The sequence below is a fragment of the Sinocyclocheilus rhinocerous genome, unplaced genomic scaffold (genome assembly GCF_001515625.1).
Source record: "Sinocyclocheilus rhinocerous isolate Xijiao unplaced genomic scaffold, SAMN03320098_v1.1 scaffold2670, whole genome shotgun sequence".
NCBI classification, from domain to species: Eukaryota; Metazoa; Chordata; class Actinopteri; order Cypriniformes; family Cyprinidae; genus Sinocyclocheilus; species Sinocyclocheilus rhinocerous.
The window spans coordinates 150,370-174,062 of NW_015647012.1; the positions used below are offsets into that span (position 1 = coordinate 150,370).

The 23,693-nt window shown below is 41.3% G+C and overlaps 1 protein-coding gene across 1 annotated transcript in view; it reads left to right on the plus strand.

Annotated features, from left to right (window-relative positions):
• The first annotated feature begins 1,089 nt into the window (after window positions 1–1,089).
• The window catches only part of LOC107708208 (protein groucho-2-like), a 26,113-nt gene continuing 3,509 nt past the window's right edge, over window positions 1,090–23,693 (plus strand). The window contains exons 1-16 of the mRNA XM_016512381.1: window positions 1,090–1,467; window positions 1,937–2,094; window positions 2,756–2,856; window positions 3,638–3,701; window positions 5,185–5,229; window positions 12,157–12,219; window positions 12,409–12,483; window positions 17,816–18,017; window positions 18,514–18,521; window positions 20,751–20,873; window positions 20,966–21,016; window positions 21,157–21,309; window positions 21,958–22,087; window positions 22,394–22,567; window positions 22,951–23,121; window positions 23,305–23,363. Coding sequence (XP_016367867.1) covers window positions 2,071–2,094; window positions 2,756–2,856; window positions 3,638–3,701; window positions 5,185–5,229; window positions 12,157–12,219; window positions 12,409–12,483; window positions 17,816–18,017; window positions 18,514–18,521; window positions 20,751–20,873; window positions 20,966–21,016; window positions 21,157–21,309; window positions 21,958–22,087; window positions 22,394–22,567; window positions 22,951–23,121; window positions 23,305–23,363 — 1,443 coding nt within the window. The 5' untranslated portion in view covers window positions 1,090–1,467; window positions 1,937–2,070. The remainder of the gene's footprint in view (window positions 1,468–1,936; window positions 2,095–2,755; window positions 2,857–3,637; window positions 3,702–5,184; window positions 5,230–12,156; window positions 12,220–12,408; window positions 12,484–17,815; window positions 18,018–18,513; window positions 18,522–20,750; window positions 20,874–20,965; window positions 21,017–21,156; window positions 21,310–21,957; window positions 22,088–22,393; window positions 22,568–22,950; window positions 23,122–23,304; window positions 23,364–23,693) is intronic.

A 23,693-nucleotide genomic window follows, 5' to 3' on the forward strand; every position in this document is an offset into this window, starting at 1 on the left:
GGTAGTAACAGATTGTTTGAACTGGAAAGAAAAGCCATTCGAAGCTAATTAAGCAGCCATTCCAGGCACTATTCACGGGCAGAAGAGCGAGAAGCACAGGCATTTGTCAGCGCTTGACCCCGCGTGGTATTGATTGACAACAAACCTTCTTGAACGACAGCCTTTACCTTTACTGTCCAATTGCAGTCGAGAGAATATGAATGCTGCTCTGTGATTGGCTGAGAAGCTGTAAAGCCGCAAAGGGATCCCACGTGGGTGCAACAGAAGAAACTGCACAGGATTGGGCGCTTCTTCTGAGTTCAGACAGGCTGTTGTTCACGGAGATCAAACCTGAACAATCATCGTATTCCCAACGCTAGCTATCTGTCCATCTTGATGATTGGTCATTTTCGTATAGATGTACACGATGGGTGCAAAATGATGTTATGATCGGGACACTAAGCTTTAAAAATCTGAAAAAGAATGTCCTTTTGTAAACACCGATTAAACTAACATTATTTAAATAGGAAAATAATACAATTTTAAGACTTATTCCAAAATAGATAAAGGGAAATTATGACGTGTTATAAATGCCAACTTTAATTTTTTTTAAACCGTGAGCCAGATGTACACAAAATACAGAAAAAAAACACGAGAACTTTAATATAACGTGTGTAATCGCATCATTTCATATATTGTTGTTCTCTTAAAAACTTTAAAGCAGAATGCTTACTTTATGTAAACAGTAACGTTTTAACCGACATAATAAGTAATCGTGATTGTAATACACTCGTGATTTTAATACACTCTGTTGATGTTTTTTCCGCTCAGAACGACTATTCGACAGTGTCTATACTGTGAGTGTATTAGATCTCCAAACAAAGACATTTATTGTGGCATCGGACCACTTTGTTAAAAAATACCTAGAAATGTTCAACGGCTGCATTACGAGCTACCTGTTCTGATCTAAAATGGCGAGTATGATGTCATTCATCAGGATGCAGTCCCCACGTGGGGACACGGCCCAGCGATTGGCCGGCAGGGCAAAACTCTCGGTTCTCTCATCTGATTGGCTAGCAGGAGGTGCTCTCTCAGTGGCTCAGCCCTCGTGTCAGTAGACTGTCTGTGTGTGGCACAGGGTTGCATTGCTGGACGAAAGGGAAATGCTCGAGCGGCGAAGTACAACGTTACACTTTTAAACGTTCCAAACCTCTTCAAATTCGGAAGTATATTTTTGGCAGTGTTTTCTGGGGATTACACGAACATTTTTCGCGCCGTGGAGTTTGGCGTCTCTTTATTCCTTTGCCTCGGAGAAGCTGATTCTCATCGAGTCTCTTCTTGTGATAGAGCGAGCACACGAGAGATGTTCGCCACCGTTCGCGTCCACCAGGAACCATATCTTTCTCTCAGATATTGAAGCAGTGATTAACATTTCAGAAGTTACTGGAACAGTGGAAGTGTTTCGGCAGTTCGGACGCACAAAGACAGGTACAGTGGGCTAGCAGGTTAGCTAACGACAATAGCTTGTTATCCAACCAACCAAGACTTGAAACGCTTCACACACTCGTACACTGACTGAGCTCCTCACTTATCACTTTGTCGACTCATTTACGGTCTTATTATTCGGTTTCTTTCAAGTAATGTGAAGTGCTAGATGAGCTCCTGTCAAAGTGTCAGCCACACAAAGAAAAACACATTTTTTTCTCTCTTAATTTTCATGTTTTTCTTTTATAGTAGAGGAGCTGTTGTTTCGCTCGAGCGCTCCGCATGTAGTTTTTTTTCCTGTCACAATGAACTGAGTTGTTTATAAAAGTGCAGGTGAAAATACGTTATGAACGCTCTTATAGAGTTCTTCTCAACCGCAAGTTTAAATTTCCAACCGTGGTTTTAACCCTCTGTTTGAATGTAACGGTCTCCTCTTCGTCTGTGTGTTTATTTTTCATTGTTCGGGCTCCAGCAGCAGAGATCTGAGAGGATTTTTGCCCCCAGCGTCCAGTGGGCTTCGTGTCCGGCTGATTTTTACAGTACAGTGGCGTGCCAGTGGACACCCCCACCAAATAGACCTCCAATAAATCAAGGATACATTTCAAGATGTATCCACAGGGCCGGCATCCGGTAAGTGCATCTTGAACTGATATGGAACATAATTGCTACATCTGCATCAGTTTAGCAGGAGAGCAAGGGCAGAGCCGCCCGTCCATGACGAACGACATCCTGATGTGCACCTCCATTTGATTTGCTAAGCACTGGTGTCTGTGATAATGCTTTGAAGTGAAAGAACAGGGCGGTTGGAAGCACACTCAAAAGTGGGGTAAAAACCCATAACGCCTCTTGTCAATAAAGTAGTTGACATTGTATGGTAAAGAAATCGTCTTTGTTCTCTAGTATGTTTTCATGTTTTTCACTGAGCACTTGGTTTAGAGAGAGTGAGGCTGAAAACAACAGCATTTTAACAGGCGCAGTTTGGCACTCTCAGACCCATCCAAGCGAGGTGACCCCATTTCTCCCGCTGGTGTTTATGTGAGGCACTAAAACGGCAGACCCAGATCTGTAAAGTCCCCCCCCACTCCTTTGTCAGAAAGCTACTGGTGTTTCAGCTATCTCCCAGATGTCACTGTAGCATGGATGTCACCCCAGCCCTCATTCAGGCTGAAATATTAGAGCTGATCTCCCAGGGCCCAGAATGCATTAGAGCCTCGCTCTGCAGTCGGTGGAAAACAAATTTGGTTCTCTGAGGATGTAATTGAGTTTGATTGATGTGATGGCTGTCTTTCAGGCGCCCCACCAGCCTGGTCAGCCAGGCTTCAAATTCACAGTGGCGGAGTCCTGTGACAGGATCAAAGACGAATTTCAGTTCCTGCAAGCCCAGTATCACAGGTAATAATTTAGAGTTATATGGCCGTAAAGTAGCTTGTACAATTACCGCTTCGCCTAATTGTGTTTCACGAGCGAAAGGGAGGAAAGCTAAATCTAATTTTTCATGTTTAAATGTGTGTGGTGAAAAAAAAAATTGTTTGGAGCATGTGATGTATTGGCACCATATAGGTAATGGATATGTTATGGATATTTAATTTTACACGTTTTTTTTCCCTGCCTGTTTTTACACTATTTTAGCCACCATTTAATGTTAATTTTAAAGTGATAGTGTGTGATTACAGTGAAGATTTACCCTTTAAAACTAAATTTTTGTAAAAAGGATGTTTTCCTGTTACAACAAGGACTTAAAATTAAGTTTTTATTTCAGTCAGGTATTTTTTTTCTTTAGTAAATTTCAGTGAATAACTTTAGCATTACAAAATTTGAAAGATTTGAGATTAATTTGTTATTAGATGTATATATGATGTATTATGATTATTGTTTTAGAAAACAGTCATATTTTGAATATCGACCATAATATAAAAATTATTGTTTTGGCCCAAATATGAAATAATAAATGTTTTTGATAATATGAAAATAATCATTTTTATTGTTCAGAATTTTAATACCAGGAGATTTCTAAATTAAAGTGTTAAAATTGATTTTACTATTTAAATGAACCCCTGTAAAAATGTGCACTTGTTTGTTTAGCTTCATGTTTGCAGTGTGGATTATTTTTGTGTGTGTAAGCAGTGAAAACACATGTCTGTTCAGTAACTGATGTGCTTTGTTTTCCTCTTAGTCTTAAAGTGGAGTACGACAAACTAGCCAATGAGAAGACCGAGATGCAGCGCCATTATGTCATGGTAAGATTAGCCAATATGTAAGCTGCCATTAGCTAGTAGCTGGGGTGAAGGTAGATGCCTTGTTGCGTGTCTCTCTGTATGTGTGTGTTTTAGATTGTGTTTGTGAAACCCCCTCTGGTGCTTTTAGTTCAGCCTCCTGCTTTATTAAAGGGCCCTGACTGACTGCTCTTAGCTTCGGGCCCTTTCATACACCAACCCTTAGCCGTAGGGGTCAATGACCACAGCATTGTCCCCTCTTCTCTCTCCCCCTTCTCTCTACCTCCCTCTGTGTGTGGATCTGATTATTCTCCAAGGAGACGCTGCTCTCAGACAAATGCATGGCCGTAAATTGGGTGAGGGGTGATGGAGGAGTGCCAAAGGCGTCTGTGGGAAAATACTCAATCGTAGCAGAAATCCAAAGTCTCTGCAGCGTTCTGTCTTTGATAACCAGATTTTACGCACAAACAAACGGCTACATAAATTCAGTGTTAATCATAATCACGGGCTTAATCATTTACGCAACACCAAAGCCCTAAATTCAATCGTAGATGTTCAAGAGATCAAAACAACCTCATGTTAGGATTTATGATAGGGAGAGGAAAAAAAGCTTTTCGTGGTGTAACTAAACAAGGCTAAACTGTGAAAGTGTATTCTCTTATCTTGTGTAAACACGTGAGCGATGACTTTAACCAATACCCAGGGACACTAGTTAAACATTCCATTCACAGGAAAAAGCATGTCAGTCAGAAAGGAGGAGGAGAGGTTAGGTAAACACCCTTGTAGAATCCCCACGTTGACTGTTTGAGTTGATAGTGTCAGAATCTAGGCTTGCAGGACTGCACTGAGATCAGGGTCTTTTTATTAGGAGATCTTTTTATTATTATTATTAAAAATTTTTAAAAACTTATTAGGTTTTATTAGAACAAAATCATAAGATATATATATATATATATATATAGATTAAACTTTGATTATACAAACAGGATTCCCAGAGTGATGGAAACAGTGCCTTTTAGTCCTGTAAAAATCATGAAATTTGATAAAAATTTTAGTGGAAAACTTATACACATTTCTGTTCTCCTTATGTTTTTTTTTTTTTTTCTTTCCCTGTTTTTTTTCTGGATGCAACCTTTTTTTTTTTTGCTAGAAATAGCTCTTTGTGAGAAATCATCATAATTATTATTAAATGGCTAAAAATTATGTGAAATATATAGAATTTTATTGCTCTAAACGTGGGATTTCTGACCTAAAATCCAAGTGGAATTTCCACTGTGTACTTTCATCAGTATTATACAAAGAAGGAGAAGCTGTGCAGATATGAGACACTGTTATGGGACATGATTTTGAAGTGTGCATCAAAAACCTGTTCTCCTCTTTTTCCCTCATGTTTCACCAGAATCTGACCTTCTTTTCCCTACTCTGTGATGTGAGGTGAAAATGTTTGATGTGGCTCGGATTGAAAAAAAAAAAAAAACTGAGTATTTTTCATTTCACTTTCTTTCAGTACTATGAGATGTCCTATGGGCTGAACATTGAAATGCACAAACAGGTATGTAGTCCTTTGATCCCTGTTCACACAATCTCTAAGTCACAGAGGATCTATGCGCTGTGTGTGTAGATGTCAGTCAATGCAGTCACACTGGTGTGTTAGGAGACAAGTGAAGTGCACTCCGTAGAGATGATGAGAGAGACTGGACTGTGTTCTTTTGAGCAGCAGTTAGAATCGGGCTAGAAGTCAGGACATTACAAGCACGCACACACACAGAGTCAAGTCTCTTTTCCTGCTTGTGCTGAGTAGAGTGTGGTCAGACAGCTTTGATAAGATTAAAGTCAGGACTTTGGCAGGAGGAGCTGTGTGATTTAATGACTAAAGGGAGCAGAGTCTGAGGAGTCCCTATTATGTCAGCACATTTAAGACACCCTTTATAAATTTACGCTAAGGGAAAAATAGACCACCATAAATTCATCCCCTCCAATCAATTTTTACCCTACATTTTCTCTAGGGCTGCAACTAACATGTATTTTTGATAATTGATTAATTGGTCGTTTATCTCTTTGATTTAATTGGATATTCCATGTCTTTTCCAATAAGTGCCTAAAGCCAGCTCAGTTAGTCTAGCACAGTACACAGTGTGTTTTTTTAAATTTCAAATAAATTAGAGCGAATAGAGTAGGTAAGTACTAGTATTAATTGGTCAGGTGCTGGTGAAAAAGATGTGTCTTTAGACGGTTTTTTAAAATGGCTAAAGACTCCGCTGCTCAAATTGAGATAGGCAGGTTGTTCCACATGAAACTATATGACCTATTATGACCTTCTTTGAAGTGCTGGGCAAATTGTGTTGTGACCTTTTTTCGCCTCTGCCATTTTTCAGTTCTTCCCCCAGAAATAGTTTATTTTTTTACTTCTACAAAGTGACATCACTGACAATTATCCGTTATCCGAGCACAGCACCGACTAATCAACTATTTTCATATTATTAGCAACTAATACACTCTGCATCATATTTGCTGAATGAAATCCAATACTTGTTTTTTTTTTTTTTTCTAATTTCGGGGTGCTGATTACAAAAATAGTTTTGCTTTGCTTTGTTTTGCTTTAGCACATCACACTCTCTCACAAAATATGATGTGCATTTCAGAAATTTTGCTTTCGACAACCATTGTAAGGTGAAGAAGTCTTTTATTATCCCTTAAGCACAGAAAAACTGCCTCAAAGACATGATTCCTATCTTCCTCTGAGCCGGGATAGAACAATTTGTTTAATTCTCAGCCCATTTTTACATGTAAGAATGACTCTGAAGACATTGTTAATGCCTAATCTTGATTCCAAGGTTAGAAATATTGCCAGTGACAGAAGAAAATGCAAACATGTCACTGATCTTTTCTGCTACATATGTGGATGTTTTACTACATCCAAAAATTACATATTTTACAGATTATCTATTTATAAACTTATGTTTATGTAACTTTCTTTGACATTAGAGTATTTGAACATATTTTCCACACCTTTGCCGATTGTAATTTAAATGATACATGTTGAATACTTTTTGTTATTTGACTGCTTTTGTTTTTTTGCTAAGTGCATTGACAGTGCATGAAAACTACATGATGGGAAGTTTTTATTGATATTTTTGAATTCAGCTTTAGGTAAGATTAGGCAAATAATATTTAGCAAATAAGCCTTTTTTTAAATGCAGGGCAGCGTTAATGATTTTATTGATAAATTTTTTATTGATTAATTCAAATTTTTGTCCACCTTACATTTTTGAAATTGTCTTTCAAATTTAGGGTTCTCTTCCACCGTATTTACAAAGACTAATCTGATATGTCCTGACAATATTGTGACGCATCGCACATTTTCTGTCCCCTAGATAATAATGAGATTGTGCTGTGCACCAGATGTAGTTAGGCCACCTCAGAGACAACCCAGCTCTCTCAGCCTGCTCCCCTTCTTCACCTTATGAAGGTTAATGGCATCAGGGAGGAGCTGGTGGATAGCGATCCATCAGTGTCCACAGTGAGAGCTTCTGCACTCCTCTGTCTGTCAGGCCCCTTGCCCCTGCGATGCCTCCTGTTAACCACTTATCTCCCAACTGGCAGCTGAGGGGCAGAGGAGTGAGAGTAAAAGGGTAGAGGGTGGAAGGGCTGGCCTTGTGTAAATAGGTTAATCGACTGATCCATTTTAGCGCCTTGACTTTTATCAGGAACCACCACAGAGCCCATGGATGCACTATTGAATAATTCATCCGACGCTGCCTCTAACCTACTAAAGAAGAGGGAGGTAATGGTGTTTGTAAGCAAACATGCAGATCCCACCCTTTTATACAGGTCTGTTGATCCGGGTTAAACTGAACCCAGGAGCGGATGGCAGGCGGGGAGTGGTTAACCAACCGAGTTAGCGAAGATTGAACTCACAAAATAACTCACAAAATCCACACCCCATTATTCTCAGCACTGAGGATTTAATTCCGACCGTCAGGCAATCCGTTTCCTCTTCCATTCGGTTGTCTCAGGGTGCTTTGTATTTTAAACAGTCGTGGCGTAATGCGGATTTCAAGATGCGCGTTTGCGTCTGATACCTGCAGACAGCCATAGCGAGGGAGGTAATGCAGCTGTAATGGCAGCTGCTCCACGTCAATGAGCCACTGTGATGACTGAGGTGCACTCACAGTGAGGCTTATTTTGTGAGTTTTTTTCTCACCTGTTGTGAGACTCCGAGGGAATCTCCTCCCCTCTCCTCGCTGTCAGACCCAGATTGAGCCAGTCAAGCCCGGCTTGACACGGGGACGCTGATAAATGATTTATAAGGGGTGCCCTAGGAAGTGTTTGCTAACAGCTGGATTGTCCTTCTCTATGTGAGCCAAAGCAAACTGACTGGCTCAGTGAGGTGAGTACACAAAGCCTCTGTTAAAGAGGAGAAGGGATTGGGAAACAGATCCGCTCCGTCACAGTTTATGGTGGTTAGGCCATGAAACCAGGTGAACCTGTACAATGACACTCCAAACATATGCATAATAGAGCAGGGCTGTTGTAACAGGGCTGTTTGGAAAGGCTGAATATTTGAGGGACGACAAAAAAAAAAACCCACAATAGAAATCAAAGGCCGGCCACCCATGCAGCTCTACTAACACCGATCAATGCAGGTAAAGTTTAATGCCAGTTATCAACAGCGATGCAAGTTAACAACCCTGTTAAGCTTGTGCCCTCACCTCCGGCACACACATATATAGACCTTGTTATACCTTTACTACAGAGCATGAGGCTGTCAGAGAGCATTACCACACTCTCACCCCGGCAGAATACAGGGACCCATCAACCCAGCTAGGTCAAGTATTGTTTGTGATGGAGACACATGCCTGGAAGGGGCAGTTGTTTTACTCTATATTCAATGCTCATCAGTGTCTCACTCCATTCCGCTGGCGCTGATGGCAACAGACAAATAGCTTTCAGTATGCCATTGACAGCCTGGCCCTGGAGTGCTCTTGAAATGGTGCTAGACAGGTCCGAGTACCTGTAATTGTGTACCAGAGCGTGAAGCTCGCCACTTAAGAGGCAGGCTTTCATCTGCTTAAAGTGACATCCTATTTTTATCCGCAGTTGTAGCTAAAAGCTCTGCTTGTCCAGCTCAATGCACAGCATGGCTTTCATCATAAATTCATACATTATGTGCAGTGTATGCCGGCTTTTTGTGTACGTCACCGCCGTCGAACATGTTTTCCCCCGACAGCGGGATTGTTTTTGCAAGATAAAGCATGAAGCTTTAGAGTGAGTGTCAGATAAGGCAACCCTTGACCTCACTCGGCCAGCTGTCAACATCGCGTTAAGCCCTTAAGGAATGTGTTCGATGCTCTCCAGGCCTCTCAGCAAATCCTGTCAAATGTTAGGCTGCTATTGACGCGGTTTATCTCGGCAAATAAGGATTATACACTGAGCTGGCTTTTCAACCAGCATTTTTTGTTGATGCATTCTTCTAGTAGTTTTTTCCAGAGTGTAGTTGGGTGTCTGAAAGTTAAACTTGTACCCTGCTTTGATCCTGTTGCTTTGGTGAAATGCAACACCCAGTCTTGTCACACCAAGTTTGACTATAGCTTTCGAGAATGTATAAAGCTGATTTGGGATGCAACAGTATAGATTGATTTTAGATTACATTGACTGTTTCATTATTCATTTATTATTATTATTATTTTATTCATATTTTTGTTTATTTTATTTTATTTTATTTTATTTGTTGACTTTTTTTAATCCATATCCATTGGGTCATTCTAACCTGCGTTTGCCTTTTTGTTTTAAGAAAATTCTAACTAAGCTCCAATTTGCAATTTTATAGTCTGCAAGTGTCTTAAGCACTTGCACAAAAAAAACTACTTTGAAATTTAAACTAACATCAGTAGGGTCAAAGATATATTGTGTCTTCATAAATTACATGGATTTTTTCCATATTGATGTAACATCATGCTTTTGATATGGGCTAATATCTATAAACTTAGATTATGCTCCGCATGTCCTTGTTATATGGTCTGCTATAGTATTTTTAATAGTCTGCTTTACTCAACCATATTTTGCCTATAGCTTGACCCGACACACGTCTGTATTCCTTTGATGGGAACAAGTGAAAATTTCTCGGGTGTTGCAGAGTATCTTGTAAAAAAAAAAAAATTGTGTCTGACTCCTGCAACCGCTTGGCATTTTGGGCAATATGTTATAAATAATTTCCTGGTTGGCGCAACACTTCGTGTTTGCTATTGAAATGAAAAATAGAGCCGAAATCCCTGTGATGTGTTTGTGCTCCGTTCTGGCCCTGGGTTGAACTGAGCCTCATAAATTCTATAGATGATGTATCTGTAGCGGAGTTATTTTTCAGAGGCTTTCCTCCCCCTCTCCTTTGGTCTCAGGCAAAGCCAGTGCCAGACCTGTGATGTGAGCTCCTTTCATCACTGGAAGTGGCTGTGATGTCGGCCGTGCTGTGTTCCTGCTGGCGTCTGATGATGGAAAGGAAGAGGGATGGAGTACATCCTACTGTAGCTGCGTTTAGTCTTTGGGTGGAGAGCCCTGGCTTTGCCCCCACCCCTGCTTTTACTGTCATGTGTTCTCACAACGACCCCACATCATCCTCCGCTATTGCTCGCCTTTTTATCCACCATTCGTGTGCGGTACGCATCCGATCGACAGGCCGAAAATTTAATTTAATGACCTGCCTGTGTGCACGTAATATGATTTTACAGGCTGTTACGGTCAAGCTGAGGTACCATTTGCATAATGATCGGCGCGCGATAGGAGATGGGGCCTGCTCGGCTACAGTTGCCATGGCAACGGTCAGGCGGGTGGAGAGAGAATGAAGGTCGGGTCCCTGCAGTGGGCTAGATGAAGGGGGGACTTGGGGAGGTGGGTTGCTGAGAAAATGAAAAAGGTGGAGTCTGGAGAAGGCAAAATAGGCCTCAGCTCCTGACAGGTCTGGACATAATTCACCTTTGTTCATTAGTCAGAAGTGACAGGTTATTGTGATGTGAACATTTTATGTTCTGATTTAAAGGCTCATTGGAACGTAAATGTTAATGTGTCAGTGTTCTTACAGGCATTTGGGCCCAATTTTTAAATAATTTGTGCATTGTTTAACTTTAATTGATTATGATGTGATTAAATGTGTTTTTCCCTCGTACTCTGTTGTAGTATTTTTTTTTTATTATTATTATAAAAGCACTGAAGCTCAAATCCTGAAAATCTTTTGGCTCTGACTGCTATTTAGACCATGTGTGTACAATTTTTGGATGGTGGAAATTCATATATTTGGGATTTATAAAACAGCTTTTTTGTGGTCATCCTTAAAGTCTATTATCACATCTGTCTGCTTCCAACATGTCCTCAGGGACATGCATTATTTAACATCTGCTAAACAACAGGAGTTGGCAGTCATTTTGTTGTGGAGACATGTGAAAAATCAACTTCTGAAGGTTTTTCTTTTTAGTGCAATTACATGATAGTGGTAATTAGGGCTGGGCCATATGGCAAAAAAATCATAGCTCTGTATTTTTTACATTTTTCTATTTGGATTAAAAATATATATTTTTTATTTTTATTTTATTAATTTTTTTATTTACATCCTGCCCAATGTTGTCCAATGAAACAATGTTTATATTAAAGGCCATGAAAACGAATATAGTAAAAAAAATAACCATGTAGGCTATGTGCAAAAAAGGCACTAAAATCACATTACATTCTAACATTACAATCTAAAAACAAAAATAATGCCTTTTAAAGGAGAACATATATTTACTAAACTAAAAATGAAAAGAAATAAAAACAAAAGCACAAGTTAATTGCATTATATTTTGATTAGGCGCTCGTTCACTGAAATCTGTGAAGTTTAGCGGAGAATCGCATGCAGAAAGGCACGTGCACTCGTGACAGCAAAATGAAAATATTTCCATGATATATCGTATATTTGTCATTAGGCATGGGCCGATTACCGGTTTCAAGGTATACGTCATACTATATCGCTTATAAAGAATTAGGGCTGGGCAAAAAATCGAATGCAATTTTCATGCTCATCTCGTCAGTAAAGCCGCTCCTGTGATTAGTAGTAAATCTCCAGATTATGTGATTATGGTTGAGGTGTAAATGTGAAGCTGAGAGGGCAAAAGAAAGTCTTGTGTACTAGTAGACTGTACCTGCAGGCTGATGGCAGCTAAAGTGCAGTGCTGCTCTTAACACAGCTCCAGTGTATCTGGCTCGTTCTTCGTGTGGTTTGGAGTATACACTCATCGCAGCTGTGCTCTCTCTCTCCCCTGGGCTCTCGTAATGTTTTAAATATTTCACATGTCAATATCACGCAGTTTGGAGTGTGCTGAGTCAAGCGGTTCTGATTGCCGTGGTAATTGGCTTAATCGTTGGGAAACAGAAAAAAAAGGCTTAGTGGTGCACTTTAACAGAAGTAAATTAACCCTTTTTTTAACTTTCCCTCTTTCTTTTCCTCTTCCAGACCGAGATTGCCAAAAGGCTCAATGCGATTCTAGCCCAGATTATGCCTTTTCTGTCACAAGAGGTGAGCTTTATCTGAATTTCCAAAGCTTCATTTTAGTTTTAGATGCAGTATTTCAAGCTTTATAGGACACTTAAACCATATCTTTTGTCCTAAATTGTACTATTTATTATTATCATTTAAAAACTTTTAGGATTTTGAATTTGCTTTGACTTTTTTAAAATTTAACCACATTTTCTCTCCCTTTTGAAGCACCAACAGCAAGTAGCACAAGCTGTTGAACGTGCAAAGCAAGTGACAATGACTGAACTGAATGCTATCATCGGGGTACGTGGACTTCCCAATCTGCCTCTCACCGTGTGTATACCCCTTTAATTACTTTATTTGACCCTAAGAACAGGGCAAACCTGCATTGTTGTAGATGCAAAATAACCCTATTAACTGATTTAACAATTAATTTTGAAATTAGTAGCTTATTTCAATCATGTGCAGGTTTGCCCTTATAATGAATGTCCTTTTAATGTTTTAAAGCTATATGCATGCATCATGTGCTGATTAAATGTATTTGTGGCTTGAGTGAGGAAGTGTATATATTTATAGGTATTTTAAGGTCAGAGGTGGCGTTAACCATAAACTTTCTGTCATTTACCAAATTATTTTACAAAATGATTCAAAAAGAGAATTACGGAAAGTTAACTACCCAGTCCATTAAAGTGATGGATAATGACTATTTGCAACAGTCTCTGATTAGTTCTCAGTTGTATTTCATTGCTTTCGTTTTCTTGGCCCATAGCCACATTATTGTTTATCTAATGTGCAGCCGGACACTGTTGAACAAGTTTTATTTAGTCTCCACTATATGTGGCATGAGTGTGCTTAGCATCCTCAGTCCCCTGAGTCTGCATCTAGAAGTTGTTCAGTGCTCTCTTTAGAGCCTGGGTACCTTTAATTAGGTCTGGTTTTACAGGGGAGTCTCATTCCTCTTTGCTGACCTGGATTGCGCTGGGAATTAAAGACAAATAGGATCTTTCACACATATCCCTGAGCTACTACAGCTATTCCTTTCCTAGAAATGCCCACATCTGCCTTCTAACAGTCACTTATTGATCAGGGGCAAGTGACCTGGATCCTTATCAATATGTAGTGAAAAACAAATCTGACCTCTGTACATCCAGTAGTAAGGCTTGCTCTGATCTGATTACAGAGGTTGAACCTGTTTTGATTCACCTTCTTAAGAATTGCTCTACAGCTGAAGAATCTGATAATGGTGAGGTGAAGGTTTGAGGGTGGGTTTGTGTTGTCTGACATCGGAATTCAATTAGATCCTGAGCATTGACACTCACTCAGAGATAATTCCTGGAATCAGGTCTGAACGGGGCAGTCATATGGTCGCTCTTAAATGCCACGTTATCTTCAGAAAGGATTACCGTCTGATAGCTTTGATACAGCAGACCAACTTTAATGACTCATATTCTTTTAGGAGCCATTTAAAAGTTGAAAAGCAGAAAAGATACTTGCTTGTCTGAGAGTTTTTTTTTCTTTTTTTTTTTTTCTTTGAATTGGACATTCGTAATTCACACAGTAGGCCATGTGTGTGCACTCACGCAGGTGCCAGAGTCCTCATAAATAGTATAAGGAAGTGGTGAGGTGTGAGCTACACATACACACACAAATACTCTCTCAGAGCAGAAACCACCAGCATCTCTTATTGATGAACCTCAGGGCCGGTAATAGGATGCATCTAGGGCAGCGGCTTTTTTTCTGCTGTGCTATGACTTTGATCAGAGGTGTTAAGATGGCCTCCTCCGGCAGCTCAGCATTTCTGCCCTCACCAACAGTTTGTGTGTTTATCTACCCTAGCCTTATTTATTTTAGAAAAGCATAAGCATTTCTATCCACGTTTTATATGGTCTTCAGTTCTTTCTCCACATACTTCCCTATTCTGTTTTGCCTGTTCTGGTTATCACAAGTTTATAGGCTGTGGTTGAGTTTGAAGCTTTTAGTGGTATTGAATATTTATTTGCTGGCTGTATAAAACTAAGCCTCAGTGAATATCTTGTTGATTTTAATCCGCTTTTTATTTCTTCATTAAGTTTCCCATAGAGCGTGACATTAGACTAGTTTGTGATCCCTCCTTGTCTTGTGACTTTTAATAGGGTCTTTGAATGACTCCAGTGTTTCCCCTAGGTTTACGGCTTTGGGTGTGGGGGGGGGTTCTGTTTTTTTTTCCATTTTAATTTTTCTGGACTCCTTTTTAATGGTTAAATTAAATTGTATTAATCAAAAAACATGTCTAATTAATTAAAATCATGAAACTTAAACAATTTAACATCAATTTATCAAAAGTTTAACAAAAATTACATGTTTAGGGCCCTATGAAATGTTTTATTTTTTCCAACCTTGTGTTTTATTGTTACCAAATTCTGTGTTTTAACAGGTCTAATTATTTGAAAGCATTAACATCATTTATTGTTTCATTTATTCTTACAATAGCCTAATGATTTTTTTCCCCTCAGATATTCTGTGTTGTGTATTTAAATTTTTTAAGGCATAAAACAGTCATTACCGCAATGTCTTCAAGTTAAACCTAACTTTTATTTTGACGGGTTGCCGTGAATACCTTTGCATTCCTGTGTTTATATGATATGACGCTAGTTTTACTCAAATGAAATGGTAAAATGCTCAAGAAGTGACTCTCAGAGCAGTTCTGGAGATGTTGTTCATGTATTTATGTCTTCATTAGTGAGATGGCAGATGTTAATATCACCGGAAGCGTCACGCGTGCTTCAGTACGAGTAGTAAACAAAACCGCGCGTCTGCGCCATTCATTAACATAGAGACACGCAGAATTCATATTTAAATAGTCGTTTTGCGGCTTAATATTCACAAATACTAGTGGGAGTGGGAGTGTGCTCACTTGTGTGCTTGAAATCGCATCATATGACCCCTTTAATAAAAGAACAAGGTGTAGACCTGTTCTATAGGAAAGGTAACTTTAATTGACTTCTATTGTGATCTGGCACTATGGAGAAAATAAAATTTACTTGACCTTCAAGGGGGGTGGGGGTGCCTTTGGGGGGGAGGGCCGCCCCCCTAATATAATGGCAGGGGAAACACTGGACTCTTTAATATATATGGCATTAGAGTTGGTAAGTTTGATTCAAAATGTTTTAGTAAAAAATAGCTGTTTTTCCTACAATGTTCTGTTGTATTGTTGCATTTATAAAAATAAATAGCCTACATTTTCCTTCTGTTTATTTAATGAAAAGCAATGGAAAACATTTTTACTGGATAATTACTGTTTTACTTATACATTTGAGCCAGTTTAATTGGCTGTTTGTTTGAAATGTCGATTCTTCAAATTAAAAGAGAATTCAGCCATGTCAGAACAACTATATATAGATATACTATAGATATATGTATTGAATTTTGCCCAAAGGCCAAAAAAACAACAACATCAAGATAGAATTGTTTTTTCTATATTGCCCAGCCAGTGGGCAGCCAGTTTTACCATAAGTCGTCTGCTGTGGATGTATGGATAGATCTCTATTAAGACTGCCCCAACTTGTGCTGTGGGCCCAATTAAGTGTGTTTGTTTCCAGGAGGGCAAATCATGGGGCTTTATATTTTTGAATTCCCTCAGGCCTGCATGTTGCATGGTTACAGCACTAAACTCAGGATGGGGTTGTTTAACATACACACCTGAGAATAGAAGCGGGCGCTTGTCTGATTTAGCCACTTATCTTTTTTATATTCTTTGTTAATTGTTCACACTGGGCCTGCATTCATTGTTTTGCTGTAAGAGGGAGAGATTAGCACTAGTTGAGATGGTCTTTATGCAGGAATATTAAATTACTGGAGACATTTTATTTCTTTATATTCTTGTCTTCATGGCCGGGTCTCTAATGAGGGTTCTCTTATTGTCCATGCATATTACACATCAGTGGCTCATTAGCTGGAATGAGCAGGGAGGGTTCTCCCCCGTGAATCAACGGCTTCTTTAATTTCCCATGTGGTCAGTCGTCATCTCTGAAGCCACACACACTAACCCCCTCCCCCTCTTTTTTTTTACACTAGCGGTTCATTTCACTTCCTGACACATTCACATGAACACTCTAGCACCAACACTGTTTCTGTCTTACAATCACTCTCTTCCACTCTTGTCTCACTATCTCTCTCCTTTTCTCTTGCCCTTTCATTCCCTCTTCAAGAACATGCGCCCACCACCCACGCTTAGTGACTCAGTACACACACACCTCACACACACTCCCTTATCACATCTCCTCACAGATCCACACTCTGAGGCACAGTTCATAATTGGCTTGGCAGCGCTGTTGTGTTGGGGAGGGTAAGGTTGCAGGTTCAAATCCCAAGCGTAGTTCTTCTATATACCATTCGCTCTCCTGCCAATCTCAAAGGCCCCGAGTCTCAATATACAGCCAGCTGTGCAAATAATCCGCAACGCTGTTAGCAATTATACTCACCCCGAATAAGGACCTGTGATGGGCATCTTAATAATGATTTACCCACTGGAAAGGGCAAGCTTTTGGAGCATTCCAGACTTATAAATAAGCCTTTAGTATTGATATTTACTTATGGCATGGCATTAATGACCTGCTGATAATTCTGAAAGGTTGTACCACTGTGATCGCCGTACATAGCCAATAACATCTACCCTTTCTACGTCAAGTGGGAAAAAACATGTCGGGATTCTGGAAGAATCACCGTAAATGGTCATTGATTGACTGGTGAGGTCTGTGAAAAGTTGGGCGGTACGTGCTCTAACAGCCATTTGAATAATTCATTATTCCTGTGGATGCTAATAAATTGTGGAGGCTGTGAATTTTTTTTTGTTGTTGTTGTTTTTTTTTTTCTCTTTACTGGTGGCTCTGCTAAGTATTATTTAACCTTGATTTAAGCTGCTCTATTCCCATGCTGAGTGGTTTTTAATAGTGATGCACGATCATGATTTTTCATGGCCGATTCCGATACCGATTTTTGGAGGTATTGGAGGCTTGAACACATGCCAGAACAAGACCCCTCGTTCTTGGCCGCCGCCGCCACTCAACACGCTCGCGCACACACACAAAGCTGAGCCCAGCTGCTGTTGGAGTGGTGTTTAAAGTTTGTTTTTTTCGAGTGACTCATACTTTGTGTAATAACCAGACCCAAATGTGAGGGGAGTAAATATAGCCGTCCCACGTTTTGATGGGGCTAAGGAGCAGGTGGTTTTAAGCCAATGAGCTGACAGCATTCCAACGCCTGCTGTCTTTAAACAGTATTTTAAATAGGGCTTGACGACTCTCTTTTGGAGAGTGTGTGAGTGTGAGAGTTTTATTATGTAATGAGTGAATTTACATGCTTTTTTTGTATGATATTCCACCGAGTTTGTTACTGTTGAGCAGGAACCTGAAATGTAAACTGACTAGATCCACAACACTCCAAGATTTTATATTTTCAGGTTAAGATCCAAGCAACATAAAAGACGGCTTTGTTTGCAGGATCCTCAAATATGACTTGCATGTATGTGAGGACATAAATATGCCTGTACCCCCACCTGTGCTTCTGAATTGGCCGCCCAGAAGCTGTGTGTTTAGTTTGTGGCATGGATTTCTCTACTCTTTTCCCTCTGGCCCACTCATTGTATGTCTCTCCACAGCAGCAGCAGCTCCAGGCCCAGCACCTCTCTCACGCTGTCCACGGCCCCATGGCTTTACCTCCCCACCCTTCTGGCCTTCAGCCACCAGGAATCCCACCGGTCACCGGCTCTGGCTCGGGCCTGTTGGCTCTAGGAGCCCTGGGAAGTCAGCCACACTTGCCGGTGAAGGATGAAAAAAACCACCATGACCTAGAGCACCGAGGTAAGACACACACATTGCTCTCATTTAAAGCCAAAAGAGTGGAACGTAAGTCGCTCAGCCATATAGACCTCTTGTGTGAATCAAACGCTTGTTTCATAACCTCCACCCCCCCACCCTATTCATTGTTATTATAGCTCTTATAGGCTGCTGTCATTATTGACCATCTTAGGTTTGCTTTTATAAGAGTACTTTACTCTCATGGCTTGCCATTTAAGGATGTAGCCAATTTTTAGAGAAGAACGGAGAATGTATAAAGCGATTGAACCTACACATGACACTCTCTGTGGCTTGAATGAATCGGCAAGGTTAATAAATAAGCATGCTAATGATTTGCTAGCCGTATTGTTTACATATCAGACATATTCTTCCTGCTGATGAAATCTACTTTTAACTCTGATTGTCAGTTTATCTCTGGTTTTTTTTATCTCTGTTTATCTCTGTTTTGTCTTGCCATTCTGCCTGTCTTTCAACACCAACCGGGGTCTGCTGACTACAGAGAACACGGTGAGTATCAGGTTTCCTGCTGTCTCAGTTGTCCTCTTCCTCTTAATAGTTGTGTTCCAAAACCTAGTTAGCTGCCTACATAGACAGCAACTCTGTATGGAAGTTTTGATTCCGTTGTTTTAAGTAGTTTGGAGTTAGCATGTTGCTAAACATTGGATAATGCAATGATACTACTTTTCTGAATTGAATGAGATATTACTGTACATTTTATACATTTAATATGTTTTTCTCACTTTTTCCGCCATTTTGGTTTTATTTAGTGTTTGGCTTAAAATAAACTGTCCTAGGATGCATTATAATTAAGTTGCATAATGTTCTGAACAGCCTTCGTGTCAAGAGCACACCTTAAATGATGCCTTAATGTTGCCTCCGTAGGCGGCTCACTAGGTGTTGAAACGGAGCAAATATGTCTTAGTTTTACTGGGTGAAAAGCACCTCTTGGCCCATTTCATGCCTAAGAAAATTTCCATTAATGTAAATGTCAAGTAAGATTCTTCATCCTGAAGCACACGCAACTCGTGCACGAAATGGTAATCTCCGTTCATTAAAATGACTAATAGAGAAACAAGCTTTTTATAAAATAAGCACTCACATCTCTCCACAGATGGGAAATGACTCGTATTACAGCACACAGATTAGCGCAGCTCTATAATTTCATCACAATTAAAGACGACGTTGACTCCCTCCCTCCTTTGTGGGATTTATTTTATCCCTCTCCCATCCTACCCACCCCTCCACTTGTTTACCGCCCCTCTCCGCTCTCTTTTGCTAGCGCAGTAAATATGTATGAGCACAGGCGCAGGAATTGTTTTCCTCCCTCTCATCTCCGTGCCCTTGTAAAAGTCATTTATTCGACGGGGCTTAAATCTCTCTGATGGCTGATTGTGGCCATGTGATTGGGTTTCTGCTGGCCCGGCGAGGCCTGAATGGGTGCAGTCATGTCTGAAGGAAGGGGAGCTCCTCTGGCGGTTAGCAGTCCAGGCGCTGTTGTGTATTCGCCGCTGCCGTTGTCTAAGGTCATCTGATAGCACACTGGTGACTCTCCTTAATGAATCACGCTAAGCATTTCTTTAGAAGGTCAGACATCATGCAAAGAGAGCGAGAGAGACAGAGACTATTGGGTGTTCGGCCCAGTCTGCTACTTCATCTTCTCAGCTTAGTTTCCTTTTACGCTTCCTGTGATCTGGCCACATTTTCCTTCTGTCAATCTTGTTGCCTCACACTGAGTGAAGGCTCTTGGGACGGGATGAGTAAAGCACTAGGAGCGGGATTGTTTTGAGAAAGTGCCCAGAGAGCACTCAAAGTCCTTTTGCATATGGAGCATGCTTGCTAAATACTATGAATTCATGAAATATTCTTGCAACGTATGAACAGTGACCACAGACAGAGTCGCCCACCATTTCCTGTGGAATATATGTCCCTTTTTCCATTCGCCTGCCCTGTAGTCATTGTCTACCAGGACCGCAGACCCGCAATGTGCTGAGAGAAGGGTACTGGGAGATGTCCAAACACGCTACAGGAATCAATGACTATTACATGCTCCCACACACACAGCCCGAGTCGGACTTCTCACAGATAATGGGCTGTTGTTTGACACTAACGTGTTGCTCATGTCTTCCTGAAGCTGTTTGTTGTCTCTTTTAGAAGATGGAGGGAGTGAGGTGGGGTAAGGAAGGGAGAGTGGTGGGGCAGTGAAAACAAGCCCCTCTTTGGTCTGTTTAATGGTGTCTACTCTGTAGTGCAGCCAGCACATTTTTCTGTGTTTAGTCTACTGTGGGTTGTTAGATACGGCTTGGCGAGTCTGACTGTATTATGTTAGGCCTGTTTTGGGTTTTCGAGTCAGATAGCTGGAATGGATAAATCGGTTTTGGCTTTATAAGTGTGCGGTTTTGGAGTGATAAGAGCTACTCTGTCCTTCTCTTTTTTTTTCCTCCTTGCTGTTGATTTCCCAGCTTGGATCTCCTTCAGATCCGACAGCTGTGAAGTACCTGTCATTGTAATGGTAATTGTTTTTGACTTTAAACTCAAATAATTCATTTGTCACCAGAAATAAACGGGAATCAGGACTTGATGCAGCCTTCAGGATATTTTAAAAGTAATTTGGAGTTCTTGTGGAACAAAACACTGTTAAAACCCTACTGATAGATCTACTTGTATAGATGAATGAGTTGGGTTAAAGTCTGCAGTCTGATGGCACATTTGAATACTTCCCCTCTTTCTCCTTCTCAGAACAACTCGATTTCTCCATCAGACAGCCTGCGCACAACCAGCGAGAAACACCGCGCCTCCTCCGATTATAGCTTGGACTCCAAGAAACGCAAAGTGGAAGACAAGGACAGCATGAGCCGATATGTGAGTAATGTGACATGGACTTGTAACATAAGATTCTTCTGTAACAAAATCCCAAAAAGGGATGCTAACTAGATGGCTTGTTGTGTTTTCAGGACAGTGACGGAGACAAAAGTGATGATCTGGTGGTTGACGTTTCCAACGAGGTGAGGAACACATTTTATGTTGCAACTAAATTATTAAAATATAAAATTTCATGTGCTTTTATTAATTTAACTGAAATGTCGTATCTTACACATGTTATTTTCGATATTTAACTCATTCCTGTTATATTTTTGTGCTCTAGGACCCTGCCACACCCAGAGGCAGCCCTGCCCACTCCCCTCCTGAGAATGGCATAGATAAGCCCCGCCCAGCAAAGAAGGATACGCCCAACAGCCCTGCCTCTGTGGCCTCCACCGGCAGCACCCCCTCCTCTAAGAACAAGGAGCACGGCCATGTACGGATCTCTCTCTCACTCACACATACACACGGGCTACATTTAATACCGAATGCTGAATTTACGTGTATCAGCTCTATTTATCCGGATTTTGCTACTGTAATAATCGGCGGCGCTGCATATAAGATTTGATAGAATCTGGGTCTGTGCCATTGAAGCAGAATTATAGGATATGTTTGATGAAAATGGTTTGATGGGAGGGGGCAGCTAGGGAAGCTTGAACGCCCTGTGATCTTCCACTCTCTCTAATGGCTCAGGAGTGAATGTCTGTTTCCCAGCCTCGGCTTTAAATACATCTGTAAATGTCAGGGATAATGCATTCCCATAGCTGGATCAGTCGTGTCTTCCCTGCTAATAACTCAATGCGTTTAACCATTCTGGGCCTCTGCATCAAAAAAAAAGATTAGAGGGAGAAGCGAGAGAAGGATAAAACGAGCCTCATCTCCATTGTAGCAGTAATGGGTTTGGGGATAAATAGCAGGGTTTATAGTTTCGTAGGAGTAGTGAGTTTGTCAGAATTGGATTGGATTAGGTTCTGCCGGCACTTAAATCTTCTGCCTGGATGCTGCCTCGTTTGGAGGGATTTTAACTCTGTTTTCTCTATCTCTCTTTCTCTCTTCTCTTCCCTCTCTTCTCTCCCATCTGCAGAATGACAAATCCTCCACGCCTGGTCTGAAGTCCAACACCCCCACGCCTCGTAACGATGCCCCCACCCCGGGTACCAGCACCACCCCTGGGCTGCGGCCCATCCTAGGCAAGCCTCCAATGGAAGCTCTTGGTGAGTTCATAATCAGAGTCCACAGAGATGTCGTTTCACTCTATACTGTCACTTGGAGTGCAAGCATGCAGCACAACGCACAGCCAATATTGTAATGAAAAAGGGAGAGCTTTGCAAAGCTTCAGCAAATTTTTAGGCTTGCCTTTTTAACAGAGCTTAAAGCAGCTTTCATAAATTCATCTTTGAAGCAGCTCAGTGTAGGCAGGTCTTTGATTGAGATTTATCTCCCTGCTCCCAAGTTCAGCTCCTTTCCTCGCGGTTGACTGATGCTGATTTATGATTGGCTGTGTGTCTATGTGTCTGCAGCCGCCCCTGCTCTGCGCACCCCCCTCTCTTACCCAACTCCCTTTGCCATGATGAGCCACCATGAGATTAATGGTTCTCTGACCAGTCCTGGAGTCTATGCCGGCCTTCATATCTCTCCTCAGATGAGTGCAGCCGCAGCCGCTGCCGCTGCCTACGGACGCTCACCCATGGTGAGTATTTGCGTGTATTAATGTGAATAAGCACCTTCAAAGTACGGGTACAGGAAAAAACGATTTACGGATCCATCAAGATACTAGATCTTGTAAGGATGGGTGGAGGGAGACTTGCTCTTTTAAGTCGGTGCAAGTGGAGCCGCTGTTGCGCCTTCTTGGAGAGTGATGTAGTGTTGGTGGTCCAGGTGAGGTCTTCTGTTATGTGCACCCCAAGGAATTTTGTGCTGCTGACTCTCTCCACAGTCGAGCTGTAGATGGTTAATGGGGAGTGGTCACCAGAGTTTCTCCTGAAGTCCATCACAACCTCCTTTGTCTTACTCACATTGAGGGGACAGGTTGTTTGCACCACACCATTCAACCAGTTGTGCCACTTCCTCTCTGTAGGGTGTTTCATCATTGTTGCTGATGATACCTACCACAGTTGTGTCATCAGCAAACTTGATGATGTGGTTGCAGCTGAACTTGGCAGTGCAGTCGTGGGTCAGCAGCGTGAAGAGCAGCGGGCTGAGTACACAGCCTTGAGGGGCACCTGTGCTCAGTGTGATAGTGCTGGAGGTGTTGTGGCCGACACGGACTGACTGAGGTCTACCGGTTAGAAAGTCCAGGATCCAATTACAGAGGGAGGTATTTAGGCCCAGCAGGTTTAGTTTGTTGATGAGCTGTTGTGGGATTATTGTGTTGAATGCTGAGCTGAAGTCGATGAACAGCCTTCTAACATAAGAGTCTTTGTTTTCTAAGTGGGTAAGAGCCAGGTGGAGGGTGGAGGAAATGGCATCGTCCGTGGAGCGGTTTGGACGGTATGCAAACTGGAGCGGGTCAAGTGTGTTGGGAAGATTGTATTTGATATAGTGCATGACTAACCTCTCAAAGCACTTCATCATGATTGGGGTCAGTGCTATGGGACGACAGTCATTCAGGCAGGACACAGGTGACTTCTTTTGTACTGGGGTGATTAGGGCTGGGTATCGAGTTCGATACTTTTTAGGCACCGACCGAATTGCCTCGATACCATCGCGTATCGAAAAACGTCTCGTCGTTCGGTACCAAATTTTGATACGTAAGGGGTTAATCTCATCAGCGTCAGTGAGCCAATAAGCCTGCAGCACTTGCCGGTGTGTTCGACTAGA